This window comes from Mustela lutreola, chromosome 6, assembly GCF_030435805.1.
Source record: "Mustela lutreola isolate mMusLut2 chromosome 6, mMusLut2.pri, whole genome shotgun sequence".
In the NCBI taxonomy this organism is placed as follows: Eukaryota; Metazoa; Chordata; class Mammalia; order Carnivora; family Mustelidae; genus Mustela; species Mustela lutreola.
The window spans coordinates 146,828,126-146,847,422 of NC_081295.1; the positions used below are offsets into that span (position 1 = coordinate 146,828,126).

Below are 19,297 nucleotides of genomic sequence, written 5' to 3' on the forward strand. Positions count from 1 at the left end.
GCCAAAAGTTGTACCTGGGAAGAGTTGCATTGTTTTGCATTTTTGGAAAGCTCTTTAATATCGGGCTTAGGAGAAGATGGCGAGGTTCTTCTGTTTTGTCTCAGACGAAAGTACACTCCGGAAAGGCAGGAATCTGGGAGGGTGATTTTATCCTTTGGTCTCACACCCAGACTCAGCCAGTGGTAGTTTCCTGAAGGTCGGTTGGTGCAACAGTCTGATCGGGTCAGGTGAACCTTTCATGCTCTGTTACATTAAAATCCATCGGTTTGCCTTGGGCTTTGGATGGATCTCTTACCCCTGCACAATTTTGTCACGTTTTGTGTTGATCATTTGAAACTAATGCTTCACCAAGTACCTCTCCCAGTCGGCACCTTTCACGAAACACAGGCAAGCAGTCCTGTGTGTCCCCTGGCCTCACTGGAGAAGGCTTTCCGTGTGGGGAGGCTCTGGAACTCGGTGGCAGAGAAAGCTTTTCCATGACTGTGACTTTTGCCTGAAGTAAATTCTGTTCCTGGCAGCCAATGTTTTTTGTTACTTTCCACAATAAAACGGTGGACAAATCACTACGTCAGTCCTTCTTCCCGGTGAAAATAGCATTCCGTGCAAACGGCTAGCTTTTCACCCTCAGCCATCGCAACGGGTTGGCCTTTTCCTGGAAATGAGCTCCTTTGATACGCAGGAGGAGTGCTTCATGGGCATGTGCCATTTTGTCACACAAAGTACGGACACCCAAGGGTTGGGATTTTGTACCTGTAACAATTTGTGCTGCTCATCACTCCCGAGGTGAGAGCCGGCTCCTCTTGCCTGCCTGCCTTCTTGCTGACTGCTAGGAACTGGTGATGATGTAGTCAGTCCGTAGGAGTGTTTTATTTGTGTTTTGCCCGCTGGTTTCGGTTCTCAGTAGTTTTCAGGAGAGAGCATGTGACCACGCGGGGGTGGGAGGGCAGAGGGAGAGGGAGAACATTAAGCAGGCTCCGCGGCCCAGCCTGGAGCCCAGTGCGAGCGCGCTGCTTGGGGGGGCTCCATCTCCCCACCCTGGGATCATGACCTGAGCCGTAATCAAGAGTTAGATGCTTAATGACTGAGGCCCCCCAGCCCCCCCCTTTTAAAAAACAGTAGTTGTGTTGAGATACAACTGTCCATGAGTCCCGAATCCTAGGATGCATCTCAGCATGCCGTTCAGTAGTTCGTTTGTGCATTGAATTGTGCAGCCGTCCCCACACTCCGCTTTGGTGGCAGTTCGTGTCCTGTCCACCTTGTTCCCATCAGCAGTCATTCCCAGTTTCCTGAAACGTCCCAACCCGCTGACCAGCATTCATGGGTCCCCCAGCTCCCTGTATCAGCCTGTTCTGGTCCTTGCATGGGAACGGGCTCCTACCAGACGGGACCTTCTGTCGTTCACTCCTTTCACTTACCGTAGTCGCCTTCTAGACCCTTCACGCCAGCGCACATGCAAGCGCTCGATTCCTTGTTTGGGATGGACAATATCCTGTTCCGTTTCTCTAAATACCAGTTGATGAAACCTTTGTTTCCCCCCAGTTTTTAGTTATTATTAATTCTGCCTTGAACATTTACACACAAGTTTTTACGTGGAGATGTAGCTTTAAAGATGTATTGACTTTAAAGAGTATGGGTGCATGAGTGGGGGAGGGGCAGACAGAATCTTTTTAAAGATTTTATTTATTTGAGAGAGAGTGAGTAAGAGAGTGAGAGAGCACAAGCTGCAGGAAGGGACGAGGGGGAGGGGGAAGCAGGCTCCCTGCTGAGCAGAGAGCAGGACACAGGACACGGGGCTCCATCCCAGGACCCTGGGATCTTGACCTGAACCAAAGGCAGACGCTTAATCAACTGAGCCACCCAGGTACCCCCGGAGGGAACTCACTCAACAGAGAGCCTGAGGCAGGGTTCCATCTCAGGATCCTGCGGTCATGACGTGAGTCACAACCGAGAGTGGGGCACCTCAGTGTGGACATTTTATTTCTCTTGTGTCCATACCAGGGAGTAGAATTGCTGGGTCATACAGTAACTCTTCCACTTTTAGAGGAACTTTTGGCCCATTTTCCAATGTGGCTGCAACATCCCACATCCCCACCAGCAGGGAATGAGGGGTAGAATTTCTGAGTCCTCAGCAACACTCCCCGTTATCTGTCCTTGGAGGAGGCCATTCTAGTGGATGTGAAGTGGTTGGTGTCTTATGGTGGTTTTGATCAGCATTTCTCTGATGCTAATCTACCTTCTTTTTGTACCATTCCTGAGCTCAACACAGTGAGAAGGGCAGATGAGGGTCTTAGTATAATTACAAAAATAGTTTTGACCTAGGGAATCCCCTGAAAGGGTCCCCGGGTCCCCTGAGGGTCAAGTTGCTCATTAAGCTGGCTGGGCACCAGCCCCATGTCTTTCTTCCATGAAACCGAGGTCTGCCCAAGGCAGCCACTTGTCTGTATGGAAGCCCTTCTTCACACTGCTCTGGGCAGGGAGGACAGAAAGCCAAAGGAGGGTTTGCCACATGGTCTGACTCCTTCCTTAGTCACCTGAGCTGATCCTTCTGAACAGGCACTGATGAGGCTTCCCAAAGCTCCATGCAGGGGACATGCATCCTCCCCATTCTACAGAGAGCACCGTGGGGCAGATAGACTTGCTGGGCTGCAGAGGGCCATGCTGGGAATTGAGCTGTTGTCCAGCACAGTGTTACCAACAAGGACAGAGCCGTCGAAGCACATCTTTTTAACCGAACGAAGGGAAGTAATTGCAGAACTGCGACTTTCTTAGGAGCCGTGACAAAGCACGGAGGGGTATAGAATATTTGAGATTTAAAAAACAAAAAAACAGAACCCCTAAACAAGCCAGCTTCCCATGCTGTTCCAGGAAAGAAGCTGTGTTCATGGCTCTAGGAAATGGGCAAGTGGTCAAGAATTGCCCAGATTCATGTTCCTTAGCTTAATCACACTGAAGTAGGGCTTCTTACAGATGCTGCTTTTAATTTGTCTTGAAAGTAAGTACAGACACTCCCAGCTTGGGTGGGACTGACGGGCTCTGTGCTTACACCGCTCACAGCCCTGCACTTTCCCTGTGACTGAGTGTCCCGTAGAACCTCCCGCAGTGTGGGAGCACACACCGGATTGGTGATGTTGGGGGTCTTCAGCTGAGGGATTGAAACTCTGTGTAGAAGAGGTAGTCACTGATGCAGGGAGGAACTTTCGAGACGGAAGTTCACAGCCAGTCTGGGCATGGGCAACGGTCATTCTCTGTTCTGTGGTTTGCCGGGTCATGACAAGGGGCCTCAAGACCGTCTTTGTTAGCACTGGGATCAGGAAGCAATCGGGAGGAGACGTGGGCGGCTCTCTTAGCATTTGGAAATATGGGCGGGCTTTCGAAGCATAAACGTGAAGACAAACTTCAAAAAACAAAAATGGGTTAGCAGATTTAGCCTCACAACAGAGGGAAAGCGCATGACAGAGAAGAGGAAAATATTTGCAACCTCTCAGGCATCGCAGGCCTTTAAAGGACACAGCGGAGGTGAAAGAGAAGGTTTAGGGAGCTCTGGGCACGCAGCGTGCAGGCAGCCGTCCTCAGAAGACACAGGCTTCGTTGGTTTTGAGCTCTCGGAATGGGGCCCGGGGGTGGCAGGGCGTGTGGCTTCTTCATGCCAGCAGGAAGTGACTTCTGCATAGCCCCTTCCGCGTAGATGTGGGCTGGAGAAGAGGTACTCGAGGGCAGTGGACGCCGTGATCTGTAAGGCTCCCCCTCATCAGGAGATGCACTGGGACCCTTTCTGAAGGGACAGGTGCCAGGGCTCGCTGTAGCTTCCTTGTCTGTCCTGCCTTTGTCCTTCCCCCAAAGAAGGCAGCCACCCCCCCGGGATGGTGTGAGGGGAGACCTGTGCTGTGGGGGGAACAGATGGGAAAGGCTCAGGGGTGCCGTGCAGAGGGGCCATACCCACGGTCTGTAATCGTCAGCTCCAGTGGTAACGCAGAGGGAACTCTGAATAGTAACCAAATTGGAGTTTCCTATAAAAAGCCAAGCACAGTGCCGTCCTCTTCTAAATTGGCTCGGTGGGTGGCATCAGGGGTCGGGGAGGGGTTGGGCCTCTGCCAAGCATACCCCTTCTCTGCCCCGTTCTGTTGGCTTCATCTGTAACATGGGCCTGATGCTCATGTCCTCGTGGGCCCTTTGGATTCTGTGGGGAGCAACATGACCTGTCGGCTGTGACCCTGACCCTGGTTTGTGGAGAGCAACATGACCTGTTGATTGTGACCCTGGTTTGTGGGGAGCAGCGTGACCTGTCGACTGTGACCGCTTCTGGAACAGAAACAGGTCCAGCTTCAGCTCCGACACACTCTTCCCTCTGGTCACCCATGGGGCAGGTGCAGCAGCTGTGTCCCTGACCCGCATGTGTGGGCAGACCGTCCGTCTCCCGGCGTGTGTGTCAGAGGATACACGGTCTTCCTCCAGCCTCCGTCTCTCCATGTGCGGGGCCGTCCTGTTCTCAGGACTCAGGATGGGACCGTTGGTGTTTGTTTCTTCGTTTGAGTTTCTTTTTGTTTAAGGAGTGATGTTGATACTCCGAGGGCGGCTGGGTTTTGGTTTACTTCAGTAGAGATTTTTAAAAATAGATTTTCTAGCATTTCTACGCCAGCAAGTAATTCTTTGGCTGTGCCTTGAATGGTTTTTGTCTCGGGGCCTGGGATTATTCCCGGCTTTTGTGTTGTGGGGACAGGTGAGGGGTGTTTTGACTTGGGGTCGCTCTCGAGCATGGATGGGATTCACGGGCCATGTTCTCTTTCCCTTTGACATCGGGGCCTTGGCGCTTGGTGGTTACAGTCTCTGCTGTAGTGACCTCGTTCTCTCTCCTTCCTTTCTAGTTTTCAATGGTTCCAGCAGGTCAACACGGGAGAAAGAACCTGTTCAAAAACACAAAAGCAAAGAGGCCACTCCCGGGAAGGAGAAGCACAGCGATCACCGGGCTGACAGCCGGAGGGAACAGGCCTCAGCGGCCCACCCACCAGCGGCCCCATCCACGGGCTCCTCGGCCAAGGGGCTCGCTGCTAACCACCACCACCCCCCTCTGCATCGGTCGGCTCAGGACTTACGGAAACAGGTAAAGCCCGGCCCCGCTGCACGGGTGACCCCCACCACACCGGTGACTGTCTGCCAGGTACCATTTCCCCATGTCACCAGCTAACCAAAGGGGGCCTGTGAGTCAGAGCCTCAGGAGATCTGTACTGAGAGGGCTCCGGCCGCAGAAGGGTGGCGGTCAGAGGTAGGATGGGGACGGAAACCTCACCTTTGCATGGAGGGGTTTGTGCACATCCGTGAGCTGGTCTTGGGGTGTGTTCACGTCAGCCCTGGAGCACGCCCGGGGTCCTGTGTGTTGGCGATGGTTTGGGGAGCCTGCCCTCTGCATTACCTCTCTCCCACCCCCGTGTCTCGGGCACCAGATGAGTCAGAGTCCTGTCAGGGTGAGCCTAGAGAAGCTACACCTGGACAGCAGGCCTGCCGGCTGGAGTGCTATCCAGGGACAGCCTTGGACGACTGCTCTGTTCTTCGTGTGAAAAGTTAGTGTCTCTTCTGGGACTGAGGCGCAGAGGACGTACCTGGGCATGCGCTGCTGAGCTGCTCCCCTGTGCTGGGGAGCAGTGGGGGACACATGGTCTGCCCCTCAGGGTCCACAGAGCACGGCTGCACAGCTCTCTAGCCCGCCTCCCGCTGTCCCCACTGCAGAGTCGTAGCAGACGACACAGATCCTATTGGGAACCTCCCAAGAACAGCCTCGGGCTCTGCCACTGCTGGTGTTCCCGGCCTCGGACGGGGATTTCTCAGGGCCTCGGGAGGCTGGCTTGGGAGACAGGCAGGTGTCTGGAGGCCCGCTTTGGAACGGCTGTGTCCCCGGGGTCGGTGGCATTTCTCCTGTCCCCGCTGCTCCTTCCTCACTGCATTTTGAGGTCAGGAAGCTGTGGGGAGCGCAGATGAGCTCTCCTCACGGGCATTTATGAGCCAGAGTTAACCTTTTCTCCAGAATGGACCAGAGACTGTAATCTAAAAGATGGAGTCAGGGTGAGGATGGAGGAGAGTTCCTGCGTGGCAGTGTTCTAGAATGACGAAGGGATGGCGGGGACACGGGTCTTTGCCTCTGTGCATCTTTTCTTTCCGTCTGGCCTTTCTTGTTCTGACGATACGTGGGGCGATCTCTCCTAGACACGCGTATTCTTGCCGTGTATTCGTGTGTGTGTACGTGGGAGTGTGCGTGTGTCTCCGCGTTCGTTATTAGTGTTAATCTTTGCCTTCATGGGTGATTTGGCTCGGGGGGTGGGTGAATAGGGCGAGAATCCTGTTTTCGTTCCCAGGCTCCTCACGTACCACCGTTTCATCCTTTGCGCTGGTATCTTGAGATTGAGCAAGTACGTGTGGCATCTTTCAAACCTTGCCCCCTCTCGGCTGTCAGCATAGGCCCCTCGGCTCAGGATGTCCCTGTGTAACTGACCATGAGGCATCACACAGCTGGAGGGAAGAGGTGGGGGGTGGGGGCACCCTTCTGCCCTGTGCTCCCTGGCATGCATGTGTGGCCCGTTGCACATACGCTGCAGCTGGAGTCAGAGGAGAAACCTGGGGTTACCCTCGCAGGGCAGCTTCCGTCCCTGAGCACCTGCAGGAGCCTGGCTCATGGGCTTTTGTTCAGGGAACCATCTTCACAGGCCGGCTGTCCCCATGCCCTGCGCAGGGCTTTCCTCCTCCCTCCCCTCCTCCCCTGTCTCCTCACCCCAGAAGGGCCTGCCCAGGGCTCCCCTCTCACTTGGTGCTGACCACGACCTTCAGATACCTGAACCTCTTGGCCGCTGTTGTTCACTTGGAGGCAGTCACGCCCACTCCCCTGTCGGCGAGATTGGGGAAACGGAAGGACAATTTGGAAACCACTGAATCCCGTTATTTAAAGACAGAGAAAATGAGGTCCATAAAGCTACATCGCAGATTCCTTTGTAACCGCCTGATGGAGATGACTGGGATCCAGTCTTTCCTCCTTCACCGCATAAAAGATGGGCCAGAGGACATGCTGATTTTTAACTTCAGATCATAGGATTAACTTACCCGGGTCTGCCTGAGACAGAAGGATGAACATGGACGGTATTCAGGGTGGTGGGCCGCAGGGGGTACAGTGTCAAGGGGGTGCTGCCCAGAAGGGGCTTCACCCTGTTGGCACTGACGCGCTTGGACGCACTGATCACTTGCTATCTTTACTGTAAGAGCCTTTTGCCCGTTACCTTGCGTGACGCCATGTGCCCCCGGCCGTCCGTGCTTCCCGAGAGCCCAAGCTTCTGAGCCTCGCACCCTTACGAGAGCGGCGATGCTGTGCCCGTCACACGTGTGGGCCGCCCTGGGGCTGTCGGTCCAGTGGCAGGAGAATGTGGACATGGGCTCGGTGTCAGAGGAATCCACGATGCCTCCGTCTTTACTGCCTTAACCTGCCCCTTCAGTGTTAATTCACTAAGTGACCATAACACACTCTGGATGGTAAGACAATGGCTTTAGGCCCCGGGAGCAGATTCTGAAACGTTGGTTTCCAAGAGCATCCCGAGGAGGTCGTCCTTCCTGGTGCAGAGGTTTGTGTGTCCAGTGAGCCCAGAAGTGGGTTGTCAGGCTGCAGCAGACGCAGTCACCTTCCTGTGCTTCCATGTGGCACTGAGGCCGAGCCACACGGTGAGGGCCGGCGATATGCTTGGCCGGCGACGCGCTTGGCGGGAAGGTCTGCCGAGCTCCGGGCTCACATAATAAGCTGTGTACAGGTCGCCGAAACTGTCTTGGCCTCAAGGATTCGAAGAGGAGGTTTAAACTCTGATCCAAGAATTGGGAGTAGTCTTTGTTGTTGTTGTTCTTTAAGTTGTGGAAAATGAAATAGCAACGTCCAGAGAGAAAAAAGGTCAGGAGATCAGCTGCACTCTCCGGACTCTGTTTGGGGTTTTCACCAGGCTGCTTGCCAGGTCGGGCCTGTACGTGGTCTCGTGTGTGTTGGTGGCGTGCTGTTTGTGACTCCGTTGCCTGGAGTGGGAGCAGGTGCTGTCAGAGGGTTAGGGGCTCCTGCCCAAATCCAGCCTCTCCTTTCTGTCCTGTGCTCCTGAGTTTGGGTCTTACTGCTTCTCTTATGCAGAGGGTCTGCTGCACCAGCAGGCCTGCCCTCCCGGAACTCACTGCCTGTCTGGTGCAGTTCTGTTCACCTCAGGTTCTTTCGTTTTCAGTCCAGGTTTTGAAGTTCAAGTGGGCTCTGCCCAGCCAGCAGATGTTTCTCCTGAGCATCCCTCCCTCCCTCCGGCACCATCCCCAGTTCTTTAGGGCCAGAATGGGCCCAGGCTCCCGACTCAGCAGCTCCCTCTGGTGGGAGACTGGAGCCCGCTGTGGGATTTCTGCTTGGGAAGCAAGCCTCTCAGCCTGGAGCTGCCTCCTGGCCTTGTGCCTGGGGGAACCCCCGCTACAGGTGACCAGTGGGTGGTGGTGGGCGAAGAGGCTGCAGATGTCATCGTCGTCCGCCCCTACCCCCCCCCCCCCCGTCCCCACCCGGCCTCCTGCACAGCTGGGCGGGTTGTGGGGCAGTGGGAGGCAAAGACCAAAAACCCAGCCAGAACTGAGTGGAGGAGAGACTTGGGAGGGTTTTTCAGGTGAATGCTTGCATGCGGAGGGTTCTGTCACACACACACCGTCATTAGTCCTCAGTGGATTAGGTGACCTCTCACGTGCTCTGGGCAAGGACTTCCCAGGGCCCGCACCAGTGACGTCAGACCCACTGCACTGTGTCGTGTCTGAGTGACCTGGGCGTGTTGTTAAGTTGAAACTCAGTGCTCGCTGGCTCACTGCTTCTTGATAAAGTGGTGGGTGGGGGAGAAACCCTCAGTGACCAGATGGCACCCTCCGCCTTCCCTTTGTTTTCTTTGGTAACAGTTGAGTGCTGGACCCCTGAAGACAAGGACAGGCCAAGGAGGAGGCACGTGCGTGTGCAGACAGGTGGGTCCTAGGTCTCTGGTCCCGTTTGGTCCCTATCTTAAGACATGTGGCCCTGTGGGTGGGACGGACAGATGGCTTCCTGGGTTGGGCCAACTTGTGAGCTGGATCGTGGCCTCTGCTGGCAGGCATAGCACACTGGGTGGGCCGTTGGGTCTGGGAAGAAGGAATTCAGTTCACGAAGTGTGCTCTTTCCAGGCTCCCTAACTTATTTCTCAACATCAAGTTCATTGTTCTGATGAGTCCCGAGGGAGATGCCGTGATGTGGATGCACACGTATAGGATTTGGATAGCCAGCCGCTCTCGAGGAGGACTGTAAGGACAGAGAGGAAGGAAAGGAATTGAGTAACTCCTCCTTCTGGTAGATCTGGGCAGTTGGCTGCACATCCTGGGAGTGACCACTGGTACTCAAGTTGACAGAAATAGGTAACGAAGGGGATTCTTTTTCCCACTGAAGGTGGCATGATACTTGTGTAGATTCTGCTGTGCAGGAAATGCAGAGCATTGACCTTCCCCTAATGTGCCAGGAGACGTCATCAGGTGCCCACAGGACAGAGGGATGGCCTGAGGGCCACTGCACTACTCTTTGAGGTGGAGTCAGAGAGCTCCCCTCTCTGGCTCTCGAGTCTCCCGCAGGTGCTCTGGGAGGCGGGGTGGGGCGGGGCTGGGGCCGGAAGCATTAGGGGAACTCTGAGCCCGCTGGGGCTCCCACCCTTGCTGAGCAGATCAGCATCCGCAGTGGGGGGTTAGGCTGTGGGAGCCGCACTGTTGGGGCTGCGTGAAGACCTGGAAGGGGCTGTCCTCTCCGTGGTTAAGCAAAGACCAAAGGCCGAAAGGCAAAGTCCGCTTTGAAGATTCTGGGTCCCTGAGGCCTGTGTCTTGATGGAAAAGTCTCTCTAAGCCACAGCAGGATTTCGCTGTTTTTGTTTTTCTAAACGGTATGTGTTTAGTTAATGGAAGCATTTGGGGAAAAAAAATAGAGATCTTTGTGTTTGGCTTTTTCCCTCCTGTTCCAGATCAGTGGTACTCACTGTGGGAAATTGGTCCTCAAATTTCCTTACCCCCAGGTTGTATCAATGTATTTCTCACTTATTATTGCCAGGCAGCTAGTTTTGTGTGTTTTAATTTCCTGTTCTTTATTCCAGATCTCTGCGCCCCAGATCTGGTCGGTCCTGCTTCTCTGTAGGGGGGGGGCGGTGAGCAGTGGTGGCCGTGGCTGTAACTCCCTGGGGTCTGCCCTTTGCTGTCCCCGGTGGGGCCCAGCCCCTCATGGTGTCCAGATTGGCTCACTGGAAACCTGACTCCCTAGATGCCCTGCGGCTGGCTTATGGAACACAGCCTCATACCAAGGAGGGCTTTGATCGATTGGACTGTGTGTGATCTGTGGCATATAAAGAAATACGCTTCCTTCTCTGTCTTTAAAGTCTCCTACTACTGGTAGTTCACTTCCTTGTTCTCCAAGTATGGCCAAGTATGGCCAAGTATGTCCCTGAATCAACCTCCGCATTACCCAGGACCTCGTTAGAAATTGGAGTTCTCGGGCCCCATCACAGACCTGGTGGATGAGAATCCCTGGGTGTGGGGCCCTGTGGTCTGTTTTCGGGACAAACGCTCCAGCGGGTTCTGACAGCACTGGTTTGGGTCCCGACGGGAAGCTTGTGGTTTTGTTTTTGTTTTGTTCCGTGTGGGTGAAGTGCGTTTCTTGGGCTGGGACGGGGCTCAGGGCAGAGGTCCCTGGGACTCAGGCCGCGTCCCAGGGAACCTGGCTCCTCTGCCAGGGCAGCTGCGGGGCCCGAGGGAGCCGCACGTCTCAGCTTGGCAGGACCTATCTAGTGTGTGACTACGGCTGGTTGGTCCACTTCCCCTTGGGGGGCGCAGCCCCTCCTCGTAGGGGTTATTGGTATGCGAGGAGGTGGCCGTGGCGGTTCTGTCTTCTGGGTATTGGGTAATTTTTAGTCGGCCTTTTGGAGGTGGTGGTACCTATGGTACGTTGGAGTCTGTGTTTGGAACTCCTGTTGTTGATGAGAACTTGAAGCCCAAGATGCAAATGAGTATCAGAGGCCACTGGCAGGCAGAGCCGGGACGGGTCCCAAACCGCCTCCCCCACAGCAGCTCCGGGCTGGGCTCTTCCTCATCTTTCAAAAGGAATGTGTTTCCGGTGTCCACCTGTCCCTCTCTGGTTTTGCTTTATATAAACAAGGGTGATTTTTACGGGTCCCAGGATTACTGCTGCATCCAGGCTGCGCACAGAGGCTGCTGGCTCCTGCGATTCCCATAGAACTGAATATGGAGCTTGTCGGGGGTCAGAACCCAGAACTGTCCATGCAGGAGAGGGCAGGCAGGTGTCCTCTGCTTGGCTGGAGAGATGGGGCACATTTCTGCTCCATGGGGCCCTGTCTGCACGACCACGGCCTGCCTGTGACCCTCATGGGAGCCGGGCCACATGAGTGTGCTGGTTCTTTTCTCTGTATGGTATTTTGGTTTCCTTCCCTTTTTTAGCACCTAGATTTAAAAATTCTGTGGGCAGAGCATGCTGTTCTGTGGAGCACACAGAATGGCAGGCACGTCTTTTCTTGGAACAGGGTGTGTGTGTGTGTGTGTGTGTGTGAGAGAGAGAACACGCATGTGTCCCTAAATGGGCTCAGCAACTTGCTGCTCTCCATGTCCTTAACCTGTGACAGGTGATGGCTGGCAAGTGGACAGGTCATCATCGTGAAACGTGGGTTTTCTGGAAAAGCACTTAGTGGGATTGTTAAATCCCTCAGGAAGCCATGCTGCGGGCATGCGGGCGGGCACCGTGTTTTTGTGTGGGAGAATGGGCACGTTGGTCTAAAGACCTCGAAAGCGTGAGGCCATCAGCCTCACATTTCTGGCCGTGTCCATGGTGTGCCTCTGTCGAGAGCCCCGGGTTGCCTCTGCGGCCCGCTCTGTTGGGTTCCCCACAGGGAGCGGTCGCCCTCTCGGAAGGTACTAATTCACCATCTCCTGTTCCTCCCTCTGCTTCTCCTGCTGCCTCCAGGTTTCGAAGGTAAATGGAGTCACTCGAATGTCATCTCTGGGTACAAGTGCAACCAGTGCCAAAAAGATGCGCGAAGTCAGACCTTCACCGTCCAAAACTGTGAAGTACACTGCAACGGTGACGAAGGGGACTGTCACATACACCAAAGCCAAGAGAGAACTGGTCAAGGAAACCAAACCCAATCACCACAAGCCCAGTTCCGCTGTCAACCACACAATCTCAGGGAAAACTGAAAGTAGCAATGCAAAAACCCGCAAACAGGTGCTATCCCTCGGGGGGGCGTCCAAGTCCACCGGGCACGCCGTCAATGGCCTCAAGGTCAGTGGCAGGTTGAACCCAAAGTCATGCACTAAGGAGGTGGGGGGGCGGCAGCTGAGGGAGGGGCTGCGGAACTCCAAGAGGAGACTGGAAGAGGCACAGCAGGCTGAGAAGCCGCAGTCCCCGCCCAAGAAGATGAAAGGGACGGCGGGCGCTGTCGAAGCCCCTGGCAGAAAGGTGGCGGCGGCCCCCGCGGCGCCAGCCCCCGCGGAGAAGGCTCTGCTGCACGGGCATGTGAAGAAGGAGGTGCCCGAGCGGAGTCTGGAAAGGAACCGGCCGAAGCGGGCCACGGCTGGCAAGAGCGCGCCAGGCAGACAAGCACACGGCAAGACAGATGGCGCCTCCTGTGAAAATCGTTCTACCTCGCAAACGGAGCCCTTGCACAAGCCGCACGAGGCGGCGGCCAAGCCCGACAAGGGGGGCGGCCGGGCCGGCTGGGCGGCCATGGACGAGATCCCCGTGCTCAGGCCGTCCGCCAAGGAGTTCCACGACCCACTCGTCTACATCGAGTCGGTCCGCGCTCAGGTGGAGAAGTACGGCATGTGCAGGGTGATCCCCCCTCCGGACTGGCGGCCCGAGTGCAAGCTCAACGACGAGATGCGGTTCGTGACGCAGATTCAGCACATCCACAAGCTGGGCCGGCGCTGGGGCCCCAACGTGCAGCGGCTGGCCTGCATCAAGAAGCACCTCAGATCTCAGGGCATCACCATGGACGAGCTCCCGCTCATAGGTGAGCCCCCCGGGGGCTGGGACGGGGCGGGGGGTGGCAGGGAACGGAGCTCGCCCCAGGGCCCCAGTGCTGCGGGCAGGGGCCTCCCCCTCCACACGGGAAGTTGGGTGGTAGAGCCCAGCCCTGGGCAGCGTGGATCCTCTGGAGCCCGGCTGGCCTTGGCCTGTGCTTGCTGGCGTCTGCCCCATGTCCTCACGTGGGCTTTGCTCATAGGCTTATCCTGGTCTTCACTTGCTCAGGTCATCGGTGGGTTAGGTGCTCTCCCTGGGGGGGTGGGGGGGCCACATCCAAGATACTTCATTTTACCCTCTTCTCCTCTTCCAAGGCCCTGTCTCCAAATACAGTCCTCTCCTGGGGCGCCAGGAGGTAGGGTCTGAACGCCCGAAGGCGTGGGTGACACAGGCCAGCCCACTTTCTCTCTGTGTCCTCCTTGGTAGGGTTTTCCTTGCCCGTCACTTTCTCTGGTGACCAGCGGGGCCCTTTCAGAGACCACAGATCAGGGGATGGTTTAAGTTTCTCTTGAGATTGGGGACCACTGCAGAGCTCATTTCGGGGACCCCCCTGTGTGTGTGAGCATCCCGGCAGATGTGGGGGCCCTGGCCGCAGGCAGAGCCCCTGTACAGGCCCTCCTAGGCTCCCGTCACCTGCCCCACCCCGCCCTGCCCCGCCCCTGCTGCTGTTCGCTCCTCGAGGATTCATTTCGCTCTGTGTGGGATGAGCTGGGTCTGCTGGGTGGGGGCCCCCTCTGGAGACAGCCGGGGAGGGACCCGCACAACCTCTCTTTCTGCTCCAGGCCTGTGGAACAGGGCACGTGGCTGCCTCCATTTTGGAGGTCCCGAGTTTGTAGTGGCAGCGAGAAGAGCCAGTTTCATCCATCCACGTGTCAGGAGTTGGCAGGAAGCTCGGGCTCCCTGCGAGGTGGGGTCTGATTGTTGTCTCAGCAGGTGTCTGAGCAGAAATCACTTAATTTGGAGAAATCCTTGGTTTGGGGTCTGTGCTCAGGGATGGCACGCCGTCAGCAGACGGCTCAGGCTGTGGGGACAGGCTGAGCAGATGTGAGCCTTTGGTGTGGGCTATGCCCTGGGCGTGCTCAGAGGACCCTCCCCGTCCCCCCCTGTAGTGGGAGTCCCCCCACTCACCGTGTTGAGGACTGAGGGACAGGTGATGTCATAATGATGGCCAGTAACCTCAGAGTAGGTTTCTCTTAAGCCCGATTCCTTCCCATAGCCCAAGACCAAGCAGACGTGTCCCCATGGTGTGTGCGTTTGCACGCTTTGCTACTGCCCACAAGTGTGGAGCCTTGTCACCATCTGTGGAAGGGGTCAGCCTGTCCAGGCCAGGCCAGCCTGTCACTGTAGAGTCCTTGGGCCCTGGGTCTGAGCTTGGCCTCCCCACAGAGCAAGGGACTCCATGGTGTGCAGCAACTTTGCAGAATCTGCTCTTCCTCCATCAGCCCCTGGGAGCAGGGGGTGCGGGAGCCACTTTGCACGGGATGGTGTGGTGGCCCTGCAAATGGGCCAGTCAGAACAGGCGAGGAGTCCACAAAACGATGCCTTTCCATGTAGTGTGTGCATTTTCAGGTGCTCTGGGGTTCTGATGATCTCCAAAGAGGAAAATAGAGGAGTATAGGGTGCCTCCTTTCTGATCTGTGATGTGAGTCTCTGTGGCCGGCTGCAGTGGCTCACTTCCTGCTCCACTGCTGCGAGTCCACAGGGTGCTGCTGGCCTCCACTCTGCCTGGTTTGAGCTGGACACCTGGAGCGGGGAGGGGAGCTTGGCCTTTGGCCGCTCCTGGCCATGGGCATGGCAGGCTTTCTCTGTGTCCAGCCTCTCACCAGGCAGAGCTCCTTGGCATCCAGGCTGCTGCACTCCCATCTCCTGGTCTTCTGTGGGGTTGGGAGACCTGTTCCCCCAGGGACCCCGTGATGCCCGGGCCGTCCTGCACTGGGCTGCTGTTCTACAAGAGTTCGGGCTTCTTTCACTCTGGGTAGAAATCCGTTCCTGCCTTTCAGTGACCTAAAACTCAAGCTTTACTTTTCTCACCTAGCATTTTGTTAGGGATGTATCTTCTAACAGCTAGGGGCTGCTTATTCTGGAAGATTTCGTTTCTCCTCTTTTGTCTGGTGGGAGGTTGCTTTCCTAGCCCCTGTGTAGACAGTTCCTCTGTGAACACTCAAGTATATTTGGTTTGGACGTGCATCTAGACGGTTCTGTGATTTGATCCAGGGGGTGGTGGACGCTAGCTTTTGAAATGGGCGGTCTCTCGGAGCACGGGGTGACCAGAATGGAGGGACAGACAGACAGCTCTATCCCTCTCAGGTACTGCCTCTGGCCCTGGAAATCCACTGGGATTGAAAACCAGTTAGTGTGTGTGTGTGCGTGCTGGGTACAGACAGTGCCTGCTACCCGTGTCTGCTTTTTGACCTCACAGCTGGTGTGGGTGACATTGGGACGCAGGTCCCTCAAGGTGTGACAGCCTAGGCCCTGCCCTTGGGTGATGAGCCCCTGCTCCAAAACTGGTTGCCCCGCCTCCTGGGGTGTGTGTGGGGTGCGGGGGGGGGGCATGCAGCGTACGTGCTGCCCCTGCTGAGGGGCGCTGGAAAGCTCCTCCCCACAGATCCGCAGGGCCCCCTCTCCTCTCCTTCCGTTCAGGCCTTTGCTTACACGTCAGCCCCCTGGGGACACCTTGCCCAAGTGTCCCACCTGAGCCTGCAGACCCCGCAGCGCCGCAGCCCCTCTGCCAGCAGTGTGACCTCCATGGCGCCCCAGACTGTTCTTGTCTGTCCCTGTAGACTCGTCTCCCTGAGGCCCAGGGATTCTGTTCACTGCTCTGACCCCAGTGCCTAGTGGTGTCTGTGGCACGTAGTGGCGTTCCCGTACTTACCAGATGGAAGCAGAAGGGCTTGTGCTCGTGCTCTTCCCTGACTGTCCCTGTGATTTGTCCCTCACCGTCCCAGGAGGCTGCGAGCTCGACCTGGCCTGCTTTTTCCGGCTGATTAACGAGATGGGCGGCATGCAGCAAGTGACTGACCTCAAAAAATGGAACAAACTAGCAGACATGCTGCGTATCCCCAAAACTGCCCAGGACCGGCTGGCCAAGCTCCAGGAAGCCTACTGCCAGTACCTGCTCTCCTATGACTCCCTGTCCCCCGAGGAGCACCGGCGGCTGGAGAAGGAGGTGCTGATGGAGAAGGAGATCCTGGAGAAGCGGAAGGGGCCCCTCGAGGGCCACACGGAGCACGACTACAACAAGTTCCACCCCCTGCCCCGCTTCGAGCCCAAGAACGGGCTCATCAACGGCGTGGCCCACAGGAACGGCTTCCGCAGCAAGCTCAAAGAGGTGGGCCAGGCCCAGCTCAAGACGGGCCGGCGGCGACTCTTTGCTCAGGAAAAGGAAGTGGCGCGAGAGGAGGAGGAGGACAAGGGCGTCCTAAGTGACTTCCACAAGTGCATATACAAGGTGGGCCCCCAGCAGGGCTGGCGGGGGCGGGGTGCAGGGCTCTGGTGGCTGCCTGTAGCTGAGAGCAGCCTGCACCGACTGCGGGGGTGCTGGGGGCGGGCCGGATGCAGGCCCAAGGCGTCTGGCGACGGCTCGGCTTCCCGCCAGCCGTGACCGCAGGTGAGCCACGTGCCGGCGCCCAGCCTCTAATTTCCTTTGCATGAGATGAGGTGTGTGTGTGCCCGGGCGCTGGGGACTCGGTAGCTTGGGGGCAGACGCCCACGGGCATGACCTGCCCCTTCTGAGCACCCAGCCTGGCCTGGTGTGGGAGCTGTCCGGGGGGCCAGACCCTCCGGGCTTGGAGCACTTGCATTCTGAGCAGCCTTGCCTGCATTCTGAGCAGCTTGCCAGTTCTGGGCTCTGCCTGGTCCTTCCTGATGAAGCGAAGAGGACAGACCTCCCCGCTGAGTCCTGGGGCGGGGGGTGGGGTGGGGCGCAGCAGGTCCCTGGCAGACAGGGGTTTCCGGATCACAGTGCAGCGTGTGCTGTCCTGAGAGGCCCCCTCCTCCCAGAGGTAGGCAGAGTCCTGTGACCCTCCCATGGCCACCTGCCTGCCAGGGTGAGCGGGACACCTGGTCCAGCTGTGACCTTCACCAGAGATCTCTGCTGAATTGCCCCAGGGACCCCCGCGTGGACTTCCTGGGAGGGAAGCGTCCCATGAGAAGGCCCTCGCCCAGCGAGCCACCAGCCCCGAGCCTGGCAGCCACATACAGAGTGATGGTTTTCTGCTGAGCTGACAAACCTGCCTTGGGTTAGCCTCCGTCACTCTCCTGTCACTGCTCAGGTCCTTGTCATGGCCTGAAAGCGGGCCCTGGCCTGTCCCTCCCTGGGGGTGGCATTGAGGGGGTCTTCCAGTGCCTGGTTCCCATATGGAAGCCTGGGAAGGCTGACTCACCTGTGGGTTCAGAGTGCATGGAAAGTCATGGCTCTGGCTGCCTTCGGCCATTTCTTTCTCAGCTTTCGTCCTCCGCTCCTGTGGAGGGACAGACCGTGCTGGACTCCACCAAACTTCTCCTGCTAGACCCAGCAGGACTCTGTCTCCTTTGCTCTGGTTCCGAGTTGCCAGTCCCTGGTGCTTCCCCTCAGGGACCCTGGGGCTGGGGAGTGGCTGCCAGCAGTCTCTGTGAAAGTTAAATATTTCATGATGAGGGAGAAGAGGGTGCTGGAACAAACTCAGGAGCACTTTCTGGACGTTTCCTGGCTGTGTGCATGAGAAGCTCTTCTCATTTAATGCGGCTAAGTCCAGGGACGGAATGGCCAGTCTGAGAAATGAAAAGTTTTTTATTTGTTACTTTTTATTTAAGAAGGACAGTTCAGTGAGAATGAGGCAAGCCTGATAGTTTCTTTGGAAACGTGCCCTGTCATTGATAATATTGGGGTTCATCACCAATGTCCGGTGGTGGCCTGGCCGTGGTGACGTCACTGGCAGCCATGGGCGCGCCCGCATGAGCTAGAGGGGAGCCCCTGGTTCTGGAGCCCCTTCAGGCCCTGCGGGTGTTGACCTTGCGTGCAGGTGTGATCGCGAACACAGGCACTCTGCTTTTTAGTTGATGTAAAGTCACGCCCCACTTGGTAGTTAGGATCTTACCTTGTTGGGAACAGTGTATCTAGACCAGTTTGGGATTTTAGGGAAGGACTTTCTTTGGGCAGAACCCCGATGCTGGAAAGCGGAAGCAGATGCCGGAACTTCAGTGCTGACGGCTTTGATTGTCCCTCTGAAGGCAGGAAGGATCTGCCACCCATTCTAAACCTGTCTCTCTGTGTGGAGTGCTCCAGTGCCCAATCGTGCGGGGAGCCTTCCCCGCCCACCTCAGGTAGAAGCCGCCCTCTCCTGCCACTCTGTCGGTTGGCTTCCGGCCCCCTGACTCCTCACAGCCCTCGCCAGCCTCCCCAGAGCTGTGCCCCAGAGACTGGAGACCTTGTCCATGTGAGCACTGCTCTGTCTCTGGCCCCCAGAACCAGGCCTGGTATACAGTCGGTGCTCCAAAGAGCACCCCTGCGGTCAAGCGGCAAGCAGAGCACGACTCTCACGGGGTGGGCCTCTGTGAGATGACGCCTCTACTCTGCGGTCAGCGGGCGCGGGGTCTGGGGTGGGACTCACAGACTGAGACGGCAGCTAGCATGTCCTCTTGCCTGTTCTGGGTCGAGGGCAGGGGCCAGGTGTCCGGCGGCACTGGCTGCTTTTCCACTCGGTGGCTTCCGTGGCAGAGAACCACCCGAGTGATTCTGCCGTCTCACCTCCCTGACGGGGGCTAGGGGATGCCCCACAGTTCTCCCAGGCCCAACCCGTCTGGATGCCGCCAGTCTCCTCTCTGCCCCCTCAGGTGGGGTAAACTGAGGCCTTCTGGCCCCTTCCCATGTCGTACCTGCTTCCCCATAAAGCGAACTGTGCTCCTGTGCGTCACGTGGGCGCCTGTCTGAGGCCGCCTGGTGCGCAGCCCCCGTTTCTGCTGGCTCAGGGGTCTGCCCGCTGCTGGCGTGGTGAGGGTGCCAGGTCCTTCGTCCCCTTCAGTCGCCACAGGTTTTTCTGCCCTCTCTGCTCACATCAGCTTGGGATGGGAGCGGCCCAGGCACACCGGGAGGCCCTGGGATGCAGTGCGGCCTCGTTCAGGGTGGGGGTTCGGCCAAGTTTCTTTTTTCTTTTTCTTGTTTTTTAAAAGATTCTATGTATTTATTTGACAGAGAGACAGAGATCACAAGTAGGCAGAGAGGCAGGCAGAGCTGGGTCGGGGCGGGGTGGGGGGAAG

At 57.0% G+C, this 19,297-nt stretch overlaps 1 protein-coding gene across 7 annotated transcripts in view; it reads left to right on the forward strand.

Moving 5' to 3' along the window:
- Window positions 1-19,297, forward strand: part of JARID2 (jumonji and AT-rich interaction domain containing 2) — a 257,486-nt gene that overhangs the window by 221,139 nt on the left and 17,050 nt on the right. For 5 of the 7 annotated variants that reach the window (XM_059179390.1, XM_059179391.1, XM_059179388.1 and 2 more), the window contains 4 exons: window positions 4,863-5,098; window positions 8,926-8,988; window positions 12,005-13,052; window positions 16,009-16,511. In XM_059179390.1, the coding sequence (XP_059035373.1) occupies window positions 4,863-5,098; window positions 8,926-8,988; window positions 12,005-13,052; window positions 16,009-16,511 (1,850 nt within the window). The remainder of the gene's footprint in view (window positions 1-4,862; window positions 5,099-8,925; window positions 8,989-12,004; window positions 13,053-16,008; window positions 16,512-19,297) is intronic. The other 2 variants (XM_059179389.1, XM_059179394.1) reach the window with 1 other exon arrangement.